The following is a 16,366-nucleotide window of genomic DNA, read 5'->3' as shown; positions in this document are numbered from 1 at the left end:
AAAGATTAGTGCCAACGATAGGGTGCCAGACCTTCCCAACCTGCTGCCAACGGGTGGGGGAGGCGGTTGTGCAATGGTAAACAATTTACCAGCTACAACAAAAGCCACTGCACCACGCTCGGCAAGCAGTTTCACCGAACGCCTTTCATCCTGCAGCTCATGGTTCCCGTCTCCCCCCCATGTTTCCTGTACTGTTGCAAATGAAGTTGATTTAGTCATGTACACCGCCCGGCAAAACCGGAGCTTCTGTCGGCTGTCCAACATTGTGCCGTTGTTTTTAACAACATACCTAATGCTGCTGCTCGGTGCTGCCACTGACGCGTGTGCCTGGTCGGTGGAGAATTGGTGGATGCAATCTGAGCGAAAGATTAATCTCCGGAGCATGGTGGCAGACAGTGGAGGCAGTGTGAAGTGTGCAACGCAACAGGAGCAAGCAACAAAAAAACTGTTGCCCAAAAGTGAATTACAACATGTCACTCCGAGGAGAGCGATGGTTGGAAGCTAAATTGCTGCGAGGCTTTCATCTTTTCGGGTTAAAACAAGCTTGGGAAGCTAAAGGTGAAGTTGTTTTTTTTTCATATTTGAGCATGATGTGTCCCTAGCATATTATTACTAAAATGAAGGGAAATGAAAATGTTTTAGCACTTCGGAGATACTCTCGAAATAGCGCTTTATTACGTCCTGATAGAAGAATGTACATCATAGCTCATCATCAGGACCTGGTAGCATGGGTTTTGGTGAAACCTTGTTACACTATCTGTAACAGGCTGTTATTGAAAGCTCTTCCTGTCAAGTGCTGCCTTCATTTTGTCCAGTTTTGGTAAATTTCTTCGTACACTTTAGATTGCATTGTGTTTTCTGTGCGCCTAGAGGTATGCAATATGTTTAACTGTGTTGTTTTCAACTTCTTTTTAGGTAGATTTTGATTTGATTGATTTAAAATGTGATGTTTTTAAAAATATATCGTATAAAAATAAACAAATTTGCTAAAACTCTCCCCTTTGATGGTTTAAGCTAAATTAACAATAATCTTAAATCTCCCTGATTTGATAGTTTCTGTGCTTACAGGGTTTCCCACGATTTATTGGTTGGTTCCCACGATTTATTGGTGCGTTCCCACGATTTTTTGGTCATTTCCCATAATTTTTTGGTAGCAACCCACGATTTATTGGTCGGTTCCCAAATATTATTGGTCGGTTCCCAAATATTATTGGTCGTTTCCCAAATATTATTGGTCGTTTCCCAAATATTATTGGTCGGTATTATATTATATTATATTTGGGAACCGACCAATAATATTTGGGAAACGACCAATAATATTTGGGAACCGACCAATAATATTTGGGAACCGACCAATAAATCGTGGGTTGCTACCAAAAAATTATGGGAAATGACCAAAAAATCGTGGGAACGCACCAATAAATCGTGGGAACCAACCAATAAATCGTGGGAAACCCTGTAATTGATCACGTAAAGTATCTATTTACGTTTAAGTAGCAGATGTGGATAACAATCAGGCTGGGATAAAGAAAGGAACAATAATTGGCCATCTAGTTTTAATATAGTCTTGATTGGCTAAGACATTTCCGCATGTCTGGACGATAGTTCCAGCTAAAGCTATAGGCTAATCGGAGCGAACCTACCGTAGCAAGGACCAATTTCCTCGGTTACACCAAAGCTGTCACAACACTCCCACTTGCCATAGTCCCTTTCAAGGCAAAAGTCGGTCGAGGGAGGGGTTGGGCGTTTGACCCGTCACATCAACCGGATTAAACGTGCCGGCACCAATCGGCACCGGGTAGCGAGGAGGGGTTTAGGAAATGTCAACGTGAATGAAACGTGTCGGTGACGTGACATGGTCAGAGCGGCCATACAGACCAACGGCTTCCGGCTTTGCCTGGTGTCTCATCACCAAGTAATGAGAAACAGTGTGGCAGCCGCGCTTGTTTTCATATTTTTATTTATACACCCTTTTTTGCTTCGGTCTACCGGACACAGACAACACAACTCGCATTCGTAAAGCCTTACTGCAATCATCAAAATACAGCGCGTCGGATACAGTGCTCTTCCGTTTCAGTCTCACACAGTTCCTCGTTCGAAAAACGGTTAGCTACTGGCTAGTGGTTGTTCTTCCTTACTGCTGACACAAGATCGTACGATCCTGCTCAACAGAGGAAATAGAGAGAGAGTGAGAGTGAGAGAGAGAGAGCGAGAGAGAGAAGGAGGCGCCGACCACCGGTCGGCCGGCTACAAAAGGGTAAATTAATTAATGTTTGCTGCCCGTCAAACTAATTGCTTTACTTTGTTTTAGTTTGCCAGTGGCTGCGGAAGTACTGCCGACTTTTTGAGGTTTTTGCCTCGCGCCCGTCCCTTTCACTCGGCTTCTCTCCCCAGTGCTGCAACACCTCGTAGACACGGCGACTAGGCGGCCGCTTCATCAGTTGTGCTTATTTTCGGGGTGGTCCGGCTAGCCGGTCCTGCCGGACAGTTCCGGGTGGAGTCGCCGGTGGCGCAACTGGACACATAATGAGGTGTGGATGAATGCGTGCGGAAACAGTGATTTTTCGGCTGCTGTTGGTCGTTGGAGTTTTGCCGAAGCCGCTTTGTTTGGTACTATAATGGATACTTTAAGGGGTAATGAGAGTAACTTTTAATTAAAAAAACGAGACTTAAATTTAAGTTTGACACTTCCATTTTTGTGTGAATTTTATCGTTAAATTTCATCGCTTTCATACTCATTGGAATGTAGGTGCTGGTTGTGCGATTGATTTATGGTAAAATGAGCTCTTTGAAATAACAAAACGGTTTTCATCTTGATTCGTGTTTTCCTTTTCTCCTCTAGGTCGCTTCTCATTGTCAAAATCTTGAATCTTTTCGGAAGAGTTTCATCTTTCTTTCTTAACTCGTGAGGAGGGGAGTTCACATCAACTCACGAGCATCCCCTCCATTTTATTTGTAACCCTCAGTACGGTGAGAACAGCCCAAAAAACTCACTTCCACAAGTCGTCGTTCACAATTAAAACGACATTCACTACTGATGAGATTGATTGGCGAAAGGAGAAGCATAATTCTCACCCTATCCCCACCACCAAAAATGTTCCAAATTTTTATCTCACTAACATGAGTACTGAAAACTTACTCACTACTCCTCGAAGGACCTTTCACGATGGTGAATAGCAATGGTTGCGTGTGAAGTTTGTTCGATTTTCCCCGTTTTCGCCGCATCTGCGCAGTGCGTGTATGCTCCCCACCACTTTATTTTCCTCACAAATGTTTGACCTCACTGCTGTGAGGATTTCTGATGCTTTAGCTTATCCTGCTCACCAAAGGATCCAATCTCACCATCATGAGGATGCTGAAACTCACGGTGACATTGCTCGTTAGCCAAAGAGTTATGCTTTTCATCTCATGTTTTTCATTTTCCGATGCTCAAAAGGTCGATCCTTCCTTCTTAAGACCGGTTGTAACCATTTTGAGTAGAATTTTGTATTGACGTAATTCTTCCAAAACTGAATCAATGAGTATGCCTTAAGAAGCCTTATCTTATCTAATGCGATAAGGTGCCCTCCCTGCACATTGTTCAACATTGGGTCTGCGCCTTCCTTTCCGTAAGCACAAACACACCCAACATTCCAACAGTCGCACACGCACAAGGACGCGAAGAGGACACGTTCGACACTCTCTCGCTCTCTTGCGCTTTCTCTCGAATCGCTCTCCCGCTCTTCCAAAATTCAATTTGGCGTCACTCGCGAGATCCGGTGAGTGTTCGTTCGGTTCGTAAAGCAAATCACAGAAGCAACAAAAAAAGAACGGAAATCTTCCGAACACGAATCACTTACCAGCCCCGACGGCAAAAAGGACCGCTTCGCTTACCTGTTCGTCCCGTTGGGCACCGCAGTCAAAGACGGATTTCCATCTCGGTCGGTTTGTAGCGGCGCCTGTCGGGTTTGTACCGCCGACCCCAACGACGCGTGACGTCAGGATCGCTTTCTCGGGCTGAAAGTGTGAGTGTGAGTGTAGTTTTTATATGTTTGCAGCATCTTACAGAGACGAAGTTGCTGGTGGGGGTAGTTTTTGATCGGGTAGTTTTTGGGAAGTTACATGCAAGCTAGTGTGGAGGGAGTGTTTTCTATTCGCACATTCTGGCACGCATCAAGTGTAGCAAGAGCTACAAGATCGTTGTGGGAGGATGCTGCGTGGAACAAACACACACAGGGTTACGTTAAGTGCACGTGTTTATGGGAGGATAAGATAGTTAAGTGTAAGCGAAATCGTAAAATATAAGCAAGTGTCTGTCCGGGAACGACACAGCGATCGGCAATATTTTATTGTCCACCGTACAAATCGAAAAGAAAAACCATCAACAAATCGGTACGGAAAGCAAAAAGAGCATTTGTGTGTCTGTCTGTGGGTTCGGTGTGCGGCCTGGGCGGACGGGATCGTAATCGTTGACGTGGACGTTGTTTTTATACCCTTGACCATTGCCGGACGGATATGCTGCTCGGTCAACCACTTTCCCTGCCCCGGCAAAGGAAACTCGTCCCAAACCGCCTTCATCGGTTCGAAAACGTCGTGTGACGCGCTGCTGATCGTGTCGTCTTGCAGGCGCAAAACTTTCAGCCCAGGCACCACACCACACACACACATTCCCCAGCGCCATCCACCGGGTTTTTTGGCGTTTGTGTGTGTGTTTCTCTGTATCCGAATCCGATTCGGATGATGAAAATGAATAAAACATAAAGACCGGAGCGGCAACCGGGAAGGGTGAAGCGGAGGAGGAAGCCTGCCGTGACGCCAACACGCTCCATTATTTGTTCCGTTGGGCAGCGAAGAAAACAGCGGGAAAAAGCGCACACCTCGTTCGTTCGCTCGTTCGTTCGTTGGGAAAGTGATTGCCGCGCCGCGTCTGGTTTAATTTCGCTCCTTGCCGGGACGAAACGCTCCTCGCTCCATAGCTGTAGCCCCGTTGTGTGTGTGCACTTATCGGTGTGGGTGTGTGTGTGTATATGCTTGTCTGTGTGCGCTTCGGTGTAGCAATGTGTAACATCAACCATAGCAATTGACCGACGAGCCAAAGCCCACAGTCTGCCAGAAGCGAGAATCAAAACTAAAACCCATTTCCACTTGTGCATCCACCTCCGTGTGTGCGTGCGTGCGTGTGCGTGTGTGCATGAGCATGTGTGATGCTGAGCGACAGTTGGAAAAAGGCAACGCAGGCGATAAAGATTTTACGACATTGGAATTTGTTGCTGTGAGTGGTTTATTAATCCTACCGCACGGTTCAGTGCTTCCCTCGGTGGCGCACATCCGGTCACACGCCACCTCCATCTAATCACGTAAGTTGATCCCCATTTTACCCACCCCCTCCCCCTCCTCCCAACAACCCCATACCACCACCACCCACTTTGCTTTAATGAATTCGAGCCCGGGGTCGAGACAGAGCGGTAGGAAAAGATCGTTTAATCCCTTCGACCCTGGGATGGATTTCTTGTCAGACTGGGTGTGTGTGTGTGTGTGTTCGTTACTTTTTTTTTATTTCGTTGCCCCTGGATTTATGCACGTTGACGGATTTCGTTGTGCTGGAATTATGTATGCCAGATGGTTTTATGGGACCGAACTTTGGCTTGGAGCAAACGAAAAAGGCTTTGTTTTTGGTCCATGCTTTTGTCTGAGTATTGAGGGGGGGGGAGGATGGGGAGGATAACTGTTTAAGCTGTTGCATTGTTTTAAAGGAGAGGCCTACCAATTGATCGGGGGCATTTTTATGGGCATGATAAGCTTTCAATTAACTTAAGCCGGCGAGCCGTACCGGGTCAAACGACTGCTTTGTGTGTGAGCTTTGGTGTATAAATCATATTTTTTTCATTAAAAACGGACAACTTTAATCTCAACATGTAATCAACACATACATCCCTTCAGAAATGTCGTTGCTTTAAAAAGTCAAACTTTTTCCGGCCGGCTGTGGGAACAAAACTGAGAGACAAAATTCATTTCCAGGAACATCTTATTAATTATTTGAGTTTACTTGTACAAATAAATCTTCAACCTTGCGTCAGTTATCCAGAATTTTCGCTATGGCAGAAGAAGACATGCGTGCAGCCTTGTTATAAGATCTACCTTCAATTTTGACCAATCCCTCCTCAGTTTTTACGACACAATTGTTGGAGTGGAGCTTTTCCAGAAAAAATCCATGGGACGTAGCTGTGGAAAGATGGACCAGTTCGCAGACTAGGGCGTCATTCCTCGCAATTCCTCCGAAATTCGCGTAAAATGAACGCATTAAGTTTTAGCACCATCATCTGCCGCTGCGAAGCCAGTGGACGCGATTTCTGCTTCCGCTTTGGAACCTCAAGTCGATCAGAAACGTCAGTCATTCGTAACTGGGCTTTCTTTCGAAGCTTTGATTGTTGTCTAATAGTGCCAAGATGTTGTAGATGCCGGAATAGGCTTAAAAGACGTCCACGAACTACAGCACGGATTCCGTTTTAGACGCTACAGGGTGCGGTTCTTTGATCGCGCACGCTCCTGGACGAAGTTGCTTAACTTTTTTGGTCATCACGGTTAGAGTTTACCTTGTAGAGGTGTCAAATTTCGTCTGGTGACTCATGTGATACTATAATTGAAATTGCAATTAACTTTTTGTTAGTGCACGTGAAGATAAACCCATGCAAATATTTGTCATTTTTACATGCAAACACTATATATTATTTAAATTTTAATCTTCCTAATTCCTAATTACAATCAAACCGTGCATCCAAAAAAATCTAAACCAATTCCATCGAATACTTCATCCGGATTTAGGAGGCAAAAAAATTGGCAGCTTCATTCGGTGAGGCACAATTTGTGGCTCATTCACAGTAGCCCCAACTTACCCCCAATCGGTTCCACTTTGTGATGGAAACGGACCGCCTCATACTCACACAACAATTTGCAAAGGGGGAAGGTTTGCAGTTCGTGTATCGAAACACATCCAAACAGAGCCGATAAGCAAGCAGCGCAACACAAATAGCGGCATAACGCTTGCTTTACACGCTACGATTCTATTACGAGCAGCTCTTACTCTCTGTTTTTCCCCTGCTGCCTTAAGACGGGGCAACATATCATCACTGTGTAATCTTTCCCGGAATTTGACTGGAAGTATTTCGCTCGGTTTCCGTACGGTTTTTTTTTTTTTGTGCACCCTCATCAGAAAAGCTTCATTTTCCACTCTTTTCCCATCATGCTGCAGCTACCGTTCGTTTGATTGATAGGAACCGATAGCAACACATTTGTGGCCCGGTTTGCCCCGAAAAGGTTTGTGCCGAAGGGCGGCCTTTCGGCCCAAAATCAGCACTCGAGGCCCTAGGAAAAGCAAACCTCTCTATTTGACCCTGATGAAGAGGCAAAGGCAAAAATAAAGGTGGAAGGGACGGTTGAAGGCTTGCCAGGAGTCTGCAAACGAGCAGAAAGCGTAATAAATTGTGAAAGGATTGCCTTCGGGACACAACAACAAAAAACACACACATCCAAACCCGTCCCGAGCGGTAGGTTTTGGGCGGTTGGGCTTAAAGTTTGGCGAGCAAGAAAACGAACCGCATTCGAAAGCCCGCATGTGAAGCCGCATTGAGTTTCGGGGGTTCGGAAAAGCGATGCGATGCGAGAAAGATCTTTAAAACATCCTGCCAAAAGTGAAAGCCTGCCGACAGCGTGTACCTGATCCAATGATGGTGGGGGACAAAAATTCGATCGAAGATTATATTAATGGCCGTTGGAAGATTGATTGTATCTGTGTGGCGTCTTGCGTATCGTTGCCGGCGACGCCAGGAGACGATGATATCGTTCGAAGAAGCAAAAGTAGAGCTTTATTACCTTTTTTCTTTTCCCTCTTTTCCACTTCCAAACGCAAGCGTCTGGATGTTTGATGTGAAACAAAACGGTCGAACGTCGATCGTATCATGATGGGATTGGAAGAAGAATGGGAGAGGTTGATTCGGGCGGGACTGCTAACATACGTAAAACGTTAACGAAAATTTACATCCATCCATTTTGATCGTACCGTGTGGCGTGCCGAAAATGGACAATAAAACCGAGCGGCCCGAGCAAAAGCAAATCGAACAAATCCACCGAAAATGACGGTGGAATGAGTTTCCTCGGACTGTCCCCCCCCCTATCCCTCCAGACCATGGAGCAGAAAAAAAGCACACCCAGACGGTGCCGAGCACACACGTGCCCATGGCCACTCACACGCACGCTTTGTTTATGCTCGCTGTTTGGGCAGGGAGGGCGATCGCAAGTTAACATAAATCATGATTCACATAATGCCCCCCACACACAAATATACACACTTTGCGGGCCAGCTGGTACGTGAATGGGACGCGCGCGTGTGTATGTGTGTTTGTTTCCTTTTGTTTTTCTCATTTCCATTTCTCATTCTTCTCCGGTCTTGTGCGGACTGTGCATTGTGCGGGTTTTGCAAAGGATCAGGTTACGAGGTTTCGAGATGGAGAAAGTAATTCGGCAAGGAAGTGCGGTGAGGAGGCTTGCGGTGAATGATGAAACGGCAGCCACAGCGGCAATTGGCCGCATAATGTTAGCTTACGGTTTTATTTGTTGTGGTTTGTTTTTGTTCTTTTTTGTTCGCTTTTATTAAGCAGTGCGCCGTTTTGGTTACATGGTGGACGGTGGGGCTTTTGACTGTGTTGCATACTTTGCGCATTATACTGTGCAAAGCAAGAAGCAAACGTAGCAATAATAAAATGCTGCAACAGAAGAAAAAAAAAGAACCCCATTCCTTTCCGGTGGCTTAAGGTGTAATTGCTGGGAAGGTTTGTGCTTGGATGCAAAGTGTGTTGTGTGGGTTTTGTATCATATACCGACAAGCAGACGGGTTTTTTTGGCAAAATAAAGGGGCTATCCAGTTTTAGATGCGTAGTTGAATATTTAATTTTAAACGTGTCCAAATTTAGCAGTTTGTAATGTGTAGAGAAGAAATCAATTGGCTACAGGAAGTTTGAAAAATCATTAGCAATTTATTTTTTCTATCATTGGTTCTAGTTTATTTAAAGGAATTGGCCATTAATACAATCTCGATAAAATATTGTTTGATTTGTGCTCCTATCGTTCAACATATTTTCAATCTACCATCTTGGTTGCTTCACACATAAATGAGCCATCTAAGTGAGCTTTCTTTACCGATTTTACAATTAAATGGGTTGCTGTTTGCAAACGCTGCAAAACAATCCCACCTTATTAATTCTAATCTTTTGAGGCTTTGCAAAGCGCCTGAAAGTATGCAGTACGTTACAACATTTGATCTTTTGGACTCATTTTGATATTTTTGACATTTTAAATTGACTCATTTGCATTATTTAAAAAAACATGTCCAAAGTAATTATTTCAATCATTCAATCTAAAAAGTAAAAAAAAACACATCGAGGCTGCAAATAAAAATCTAGAATAACGCCAGTTTTTCGTAATCTTGACTCATGTTTTTCAAAATCTTTATAATTTAAGTTTATTCGATTGAATTGATTGAAAACATGTTACCTTATCCTGTTTTTTTCCCTTTTTGGTAGTGTCTCTTATTTAGGTTAACCGTAAATTCTATTTACTCATTACTGATCACATTTCAATTTCTTTCAAATTAAGATACCAATAGACATTTTGGGAAAAGAAACTGTCAGCTAGAGATTGATTGTGGCTTTACTGCAGCACACAAATCAAGAAATTCGTCCCGTGCACTTGCTTTCAAGGTCTAAAAGAAACTTACTGCTATTTTATTTTATTTATTTATTTATTTATTATTTACGTTATCGGGCAATAGGCCTAAATAACAGATACAAATTCTTAATTAGTAAACAACTTAAACATAAATAACACTAGCCCTTTACATCTGACGAAGGCAAGAAACAGGGATATGAAAATCTGCAGATGATTCAATATGGTATGTTTTGGAAACGTGGATTGCATACCTTTAGGCGCAAATACGAACGATTGCATCAGAAAGTCCTATGTATCAGCCAAAAGATCCTAAAACGAGCATAAAAAATGATATAAAAATATATAGCAGTGCCTCGGCAACCTACTCAAAACTAAAATACAATGTCTAACTGAGACTTTTCTTACAGTTTTTTTTCACACACTTCGGCAATGTTTTGTAATACCATTTGATCCAACCACCACACATGCCTTCCACAGCACAGTCTGTCAACAGCTCTTATCAGCCGCGCGCCAGATGGATCACCAAGCATCACCAAGGCCCGGAATACGGTTGAGCGCATCTGTTTTCGACCTCCTACATCTGATAAGCAGCACAAAGAAGTCGTGCCGAGGATTTATTACCGTTCACTGGTAGCCAATTTCGCCCAGCGCGCTGACAAAATTCGGTTTCGCAGTACGAGCACTGCGCTGGCACGCGGCCCCGTCCGGATCAACCGGCACACCGATTGAGTCCGATGTGTCCGGGGGTTGGTGATGTGCCTTTCATCACCTACCAGTCAATATGCCGGGCGGGATTCAGGGGTTTAAGGTTGCCTGGTTTCGAAATAACATGTCGCCGGAAGTCCTAATCCTGTCACCGCCAACAACAAAATCGGCAAAATACGGAGGCAAAGTTTTCAAATCCTACCGCCACATACCGGCGGAAAGCATCAGCTCGTTCTCCACACGTGGCCGTGTTTTGGGATGGGAAAAGATACACAAAGCTACCACGCTTACACACACGCGCACACACCCTGGCAAACGAGGTAAATGCCTAATGCGCGCTCGTTTTGGTGGATTGGATTTTAAAGTGGATTATCGTGGGAAGATTTGTTTGTCTGCAGCTTAGCCGGCCCAACAGCAGCCCGGTGCCCAAGCCCGAGTATTAGGTGTGGGTGTCGGAACAGGGAGTGCGATGGATGGATGGGCGGCGCACGTTACCGTACGCAATCCGTAAACGAACGACCCATCCAACGGCTCCGTCGTCGGCCCACCATTTGCCGAGAAGAACAAAGCATCCGCTTAGTGTTGAAATGGAAAATTGTCCATTGTCTGCCATTTGGTAGGGCTTTACCCCACCAACGAAGGCAACGGTAGCGGGACCCGGCCGAGGGCTTAGCTCAATCACGGCAACAGTAAACGAATGTTAATACGCCGGCACAGTGAAGCATTTACTTTGGCGGGGATTTCGTTTTTTCGGTTTGTTGCGCAAAGGGCAGAGCTTTAAACCAGAGATTGAAAGAAAATAAGACGATTTGATTTCACTTTCGAACTCTTTAACGTTTGCGTAACATATTCGCCCTCTGGCCCGGTGGACGTGATGGCGTATGTGGTCATGATTTTTATTCCACCACCGATCCGCGTCATCGGCAACGGTGAAAAAATGCTCCCAAAAACCACGTGCTGACACAACTTCATCAACAGCTAATTCCTGCCTGTAATTGAATTACTTCCCCCTCCCCGTCCGAGCGACAGGAATCGATGCCCGGTAGGTCGTGAGCGCATGGCCCAAAAAATGGCCCAAGTTCCATCCGCGTCGGCACAGGTATCGAGCAAGCGGCTGATGATCAAATTAGGCGCACCGAGATTGCCTACTAATTATTGGCATTAGTTTTTTGTTGTTGCCTTTTTCCGCTTCCTGTTGCGTTCTTGAGACTTTTACTCTCTCACCGCAGGCTGGCTCAACAGCCTAGAATTAGTTATCATCACGCGCAGCACAGGGGGACGGACGGGGGGTGGTAATGAAATTTGCATTACTAAAACTGTCTTAGAATACTTTTCCCACCCGGGCGGTTGCGCGAATCGAAAAACATCGTGGAGGACCTCCTGGGGGAAAGTTTCGATCCCAGCCGTCAGACATCGTTCAGGAGGCCCTCCGACACGTTCGTTAGTGGAAAATTCAATCATCATTATACGCCGTACGGACGATGCTACGTTCCAAGGACGCAAATACTATCGCGACGAGAAGCGACAAAGTCAAGCAGAGGGAAGGGGGTAAGGTAGAATATCTTCATCTCAGAATCAAACTGGTTGGTCTTGGACTGGCGTTCGATACGCTTTCGCCTCCCGGTTGGATCGTTATGCCTTCGATGGCGTCGGTGCGGTAACACGAATCAGCCGGCGTGAGCTTCCGATTCTGATCGGTTCGCTGTTTTCGAAGCGGTTGGGCTCGGTCGTCAAGCTGCAATCGCTCCCAGGCGTGACATTGAGCGGGGCGCGTCCCCCCCCCCCGAATGTGAGGTTGCGCCGCAATTCGCCGTCGCTACCCAACGGGTTGTGCGAAGAAATTGGCTGAACTGATTAGGTGTTTTATGAGGAGGAGGAAGGAGTTTTTTTTCTGTTTGCGCTGCTTCGAACCGTTTGCTAACGAACCTGTTGAGAGATGGGTTTTGGTATGGTTTTGATTATTGAAAGAAAATTAATATCCCATAAACTACCCCCCGGGGAGCTGGCTGATGATGGGAGCGTTGGCTGTGGATTAGACGTTTACTTATTGAAGCTTTGCTGAATTTGTCACCTGGGGAACATGGGAGGTAATTGTGAAGCTATTTTGGTTGGTCACATTGTTAATTTGTTGTGCTTAGCAATATGACCTAATGCTTCACAATGGCACTTCATTTTGCGAAAATTAATAATTAACAGATAATAAACAGCAATAATGGTAATGTTGGTAATTGAAAAATTCATTGTTACGATAAATTTGCTACATAAAAGCTCTTTTTTTCACATATTAGTTTTTTAATCATTTCAATCATTAGGATGATGTAAGTGTATGTTTTTGATAAATATTCGATATTTGTGTAGAAAGACGAGTGTGGTAGAAAGCTTTTTTCAAAAAAAAAATTGAGTGAAGCCGATCTTCCTCATCAATTCAATAGCAAAACAAAGTCAAGTAAATACTTTAAATCTTCCCTGTTTATATTTTTAAATTTCGTACAATTGCTCATCACATTTGATTTTTAAATTTCACGCTTCAAGTCCTGGCCCGCCCACTCACGCCCTGCTACACGGCTGCTCGTTAAATTTTCCCATTCACTTGTGCGCTTTTTAATATCACTAATACCACGCGCGCACGCGGCTGACAGCGTACCGAAATAACAATGAAGGATGAAGCGCACAACTGTTTTCTTTATAAACTGCTTTACATTATCCATTTCCGCCCGTTCGATATCCCGGGCAATCCACCGTGCCGGGACGTCCCTCCATCGAGCGAGCGCTCCAGCCCCGAACCCCGAAATCCAAAACCGCGCGCCCGTGGACCGTGGACGAAACGAGTACATTATTTATTCAACTCTCATCTGGTTGGACGGGCGGATTTTTTTAAATATGTATTTCCCATCACCATTTCGCCTCGGTGCCAACTCGCTGGTGCACGGTGGGCGGGGTAGCAAAAGGCAAATCATTCCCTTTCTAGCTCACTTGTAGCGTTTTTTTCTTTCTTTTCGTTGCTTTTTCGGAAAAGCATTGTAGCGAGGGTCCTCCTGTGCTTTCATCACACAATAAGGTGCAATAGGTACTGGACCAAAAAGCTAGCTAGTTATAGCTTTTAGAGTTTGCTTCTGGTTCCGGCCGGAACGAAATTTGACCAATCTTTATGTTCTATTTTTTTTTGTCACACCATCGTGACACTAAAAATGGCCGCTTGCTGCTGCTTTTTTTGCAACAATGTGAAAAAACAGGAGTGAAAAAAACGTCAATTTTTCGTTCCGCTTAGTATTTTGCGGCACTGGAGAGCGGGGCATCGCAAATAAGCAGTGACGTACGCCGTTCCAATAAACCAATACACGGCGCTTCCGTGTCGATTCGGCATGCAGGCGGTACGGGTACGGTAAAAAATGGAATAACGTTAATTTAATTTAATTTAAGCTGATTTATGTGCTGGTCTGCCGCAATATGGGTAATGTTTCGGTGCGAAGATGGGAAGGAATACTACAAAAAGGAGGATCTTTTGTTTTGGTTGGTTTTTTTTTCAAGTCAAGCCGTATTTATTGATTATTGAAATTTTGGACAGTCCGCAAATGAAAGAAAGTTTTGGAGGAATGTGCATTACCAATATTTGTTAAATATTATTAAATATTTAACGCTCCATATTCATTTGGTTTTAACTATATGGTTCTATAATAAAACAGTTAAAAAACGCAGCTAGTTCTGTAATTTCGTATTAGTATGTTAAGCGCCTAAATGTATGCAACATTTTCTTGGTGTTTTATTTTCAATTGGACTTTCGGAATCTTTTTTTAAGTAAGATTGTTCACAAAACTTTAAAGTAGATTTTATAATTTTGATCTTGCTTTTTGTTAAAAAAAAAACAAATTGTTCGTAATTATCACCAAATTAGCTGTGTGACTTAGTACTAACCTTGTTATAACGCCTAAATGTATGTAAGCTATTGTTTCAGTCGATTGCTTGAAAAGGTTTGCAAGAAATTCATGCTTTACTCCGATAAAGAACTACCTCTGTATTTTCATATTCAAAATAGTTATAAAATGTAATCAAAACTAAATTTAAGATTTCTTTAAGCGTTTGACGAGGTTGAAGGAGTCGAGAGGAATTCCCCGCATGCGTAGAAAATTCCAGCAATAATATTATTGCCATACTTCATCGAATAGCTTAAGGGAAATCCTCGAAATCACGCTTCTCTGTGAATAGGTGAAGCATTCGATTCTATGAGGCATGCAAATTTAATAAAGTGCAACAAAAGCATTCAATTTTAATCAGTACGTTCCAAAAATCGTACATTTCCCATATCGACTTGTTCAAAGCTTCCCCAATCCAGTTTCTCATGACCAGCGGCACAGAACGGTCGCTTTTAATTGAATCAAATAAACATCAGGCTCATGAATTGTACTTGAAAGCACTCGAACAAACGTTCAGCTCCAATCACTTCGTATTGCGCTCAATCTTGATAAAAATTCGTTTCGTTTCTCTTTTTTTTTTTCTCCCTTCCCATTTCAGATTGCATCACACCAGGCCCCAGCACATACAGAGCTATGCACCACCACAATACAACACCTTTTGCATGCCGAGTGGCAGCCGAGTGAGCGCCAGTGAATGTGCCTGCATCATTTATGCTGAAGTGAAGTTGGGTTTATTCTTGTGTTTTTCCTCCACAGCTCATCCCGCACGGCGGCAAATCAGAAATCGAACCACCAAACGAACAGTTTCTTTTCGGTTAGTGTGCGAAAAAATATTGAAGCGGACAGCTTCACAGTGCTTCCCAGTGTTTCACAGCAGCGTGCAGGGTGGGAAAAAAAGAAAACAAAACAGAAAAAACACGCTTGTACGAATTATCGAACCGTTGTGCAATTGTTCCGCCGCTTATCGATGGGTAAGATACGACTGACGTGGTGCTTGTGGGTGTTTTTGTGTGTGCTTGTGCGCTGAGAAAAAAGGAGAGAGAAAAAAACAGCACAAGAAAGCCGAACTCCCATTTCCCAGCAGCGACTGGCCAAAGTGCCAAACATCAGCACCTGGGCTGCGGGAAAAACCTACGTCCGGTTCCGGTTTCGGTTGCTCGGCGGCCTCGGACCAGAGTGCCCGGAGTGGTCTCTGGCGTTGCTACACTTCGCCGCATTCTAGCAAGAAGCGTTCCCTGTGGAGAAGCGTCGCTGCGCAACACCAAATAAAGTAAAGCTGAACAAGAAAAAAACAAAACAGCAACACATTCACACACAAAGACGATCCTTCTCATCACAGCGCGACGGGAACGCCTCGCCGACAGTCGAAGTCGGCGAAAACCGCAAGTGGTTGCGTCGTTTTCGGAGCACGTGAGCATACCTACGGGCGTCGGGCCCCTCGAGGGGTGCCAGCGTGGTGTTGCCCACCAACCGGGTGCGTCTGTCCGTGAATGTGTATTGCGCCCTGGCCCGGCCAGATCTACGACACGACGTCACGGGGCAACGGTGCGATCGGACCGGCGGCCGGGAAATGTGGCTCCCAGTGGTAATGGATTTACGACTCCCCATACTCTGTTTGCTGATAGTGGCAGGTACGTGCCGGGCGCCTGGAAATCGATATACACCCACCAATCTTTCCCCCTTCCCGCTTCCCCTCCCTTCCAAGGAGTAGTACATTCCACACATTTATCGTCGCAGCCGCGGGTGTGTATTCCTTTTAGCGTTTTTTTTATCATACATTTATCTTGCCCATGTTTTTCTCACTCCATTTGTGTAGTGGCGTGCGAGAAGATACTCCATTTTGTTACCACGATTTTCGTTTCAGTTTTTTCTTCAAATTTTATTTTGCGATCAATTGCATTCGGCTTCGTTGGTTGAATGGCTGATGAACGGTTCTGACGGGGCGGCAGAGACGCCCGGATGGTGTCGGGTGCAGAAAATTGGGTGAAAATGAAAATGGTTTTAACTCGGTGTGATGCGGGTGTGTGTTAAAGCGTTTTCTATCTGACTGC

General features: G+C 44.7%; 1 protein-coding gene across 6 annotated transcripts in view; it reads left to right on the top strand.

Moving 5' to 3' along the window:
* The first annotated feature begins 3,903 nt into the window (after nt 1–3,903).
* Nucleotides 3,904–16,366, top strand: part of LOC120903039 — a 45,590-nt gene continuing 33,127 nt past the window's right edge. Inside the window, exons 1-3 of one of the 6 annotated variants that reach the window (XM_040312227.1) lie at nt 4,025–5,336; nt 14,914–14,995; nt 15,072–15,946. In XM_040312227.1, coding sequence (XP_040168161.1) covers nt 15,886–15,946 — 61 coding nt within the window. In that variant the 5' untranslated portion in view covers nt 4,025–5,336; nt 14,914–14,995; nt 15,072–15,885. The other 5 variants (XM_040312228.1, XM_040312226.1, XM_040312225.1 and 2 more) reach the window with 5 other exon arrangements.

The sequence above is a fragment of the Anopheles arabiensis genome, chromosome 3, assembly GCF_016920715.1.
Source record: "Anopheles arabiensis isolate DONGOLA chromosome 3, AaraD3, whole genome shotgun sequence".
Taxonomy (NCBI): domain Eukaryota; kingdom Metazoa; phylum Arthropoda; class Insecta; order Diptera; family Culicidae; genus Anopheles; species Anopheles arabiensis.
The sequence above is the reverse complement of the archived record's forward strand: the minus strand, read 5'-3'. Positions and strand labels throughout refer to the sequence as shown.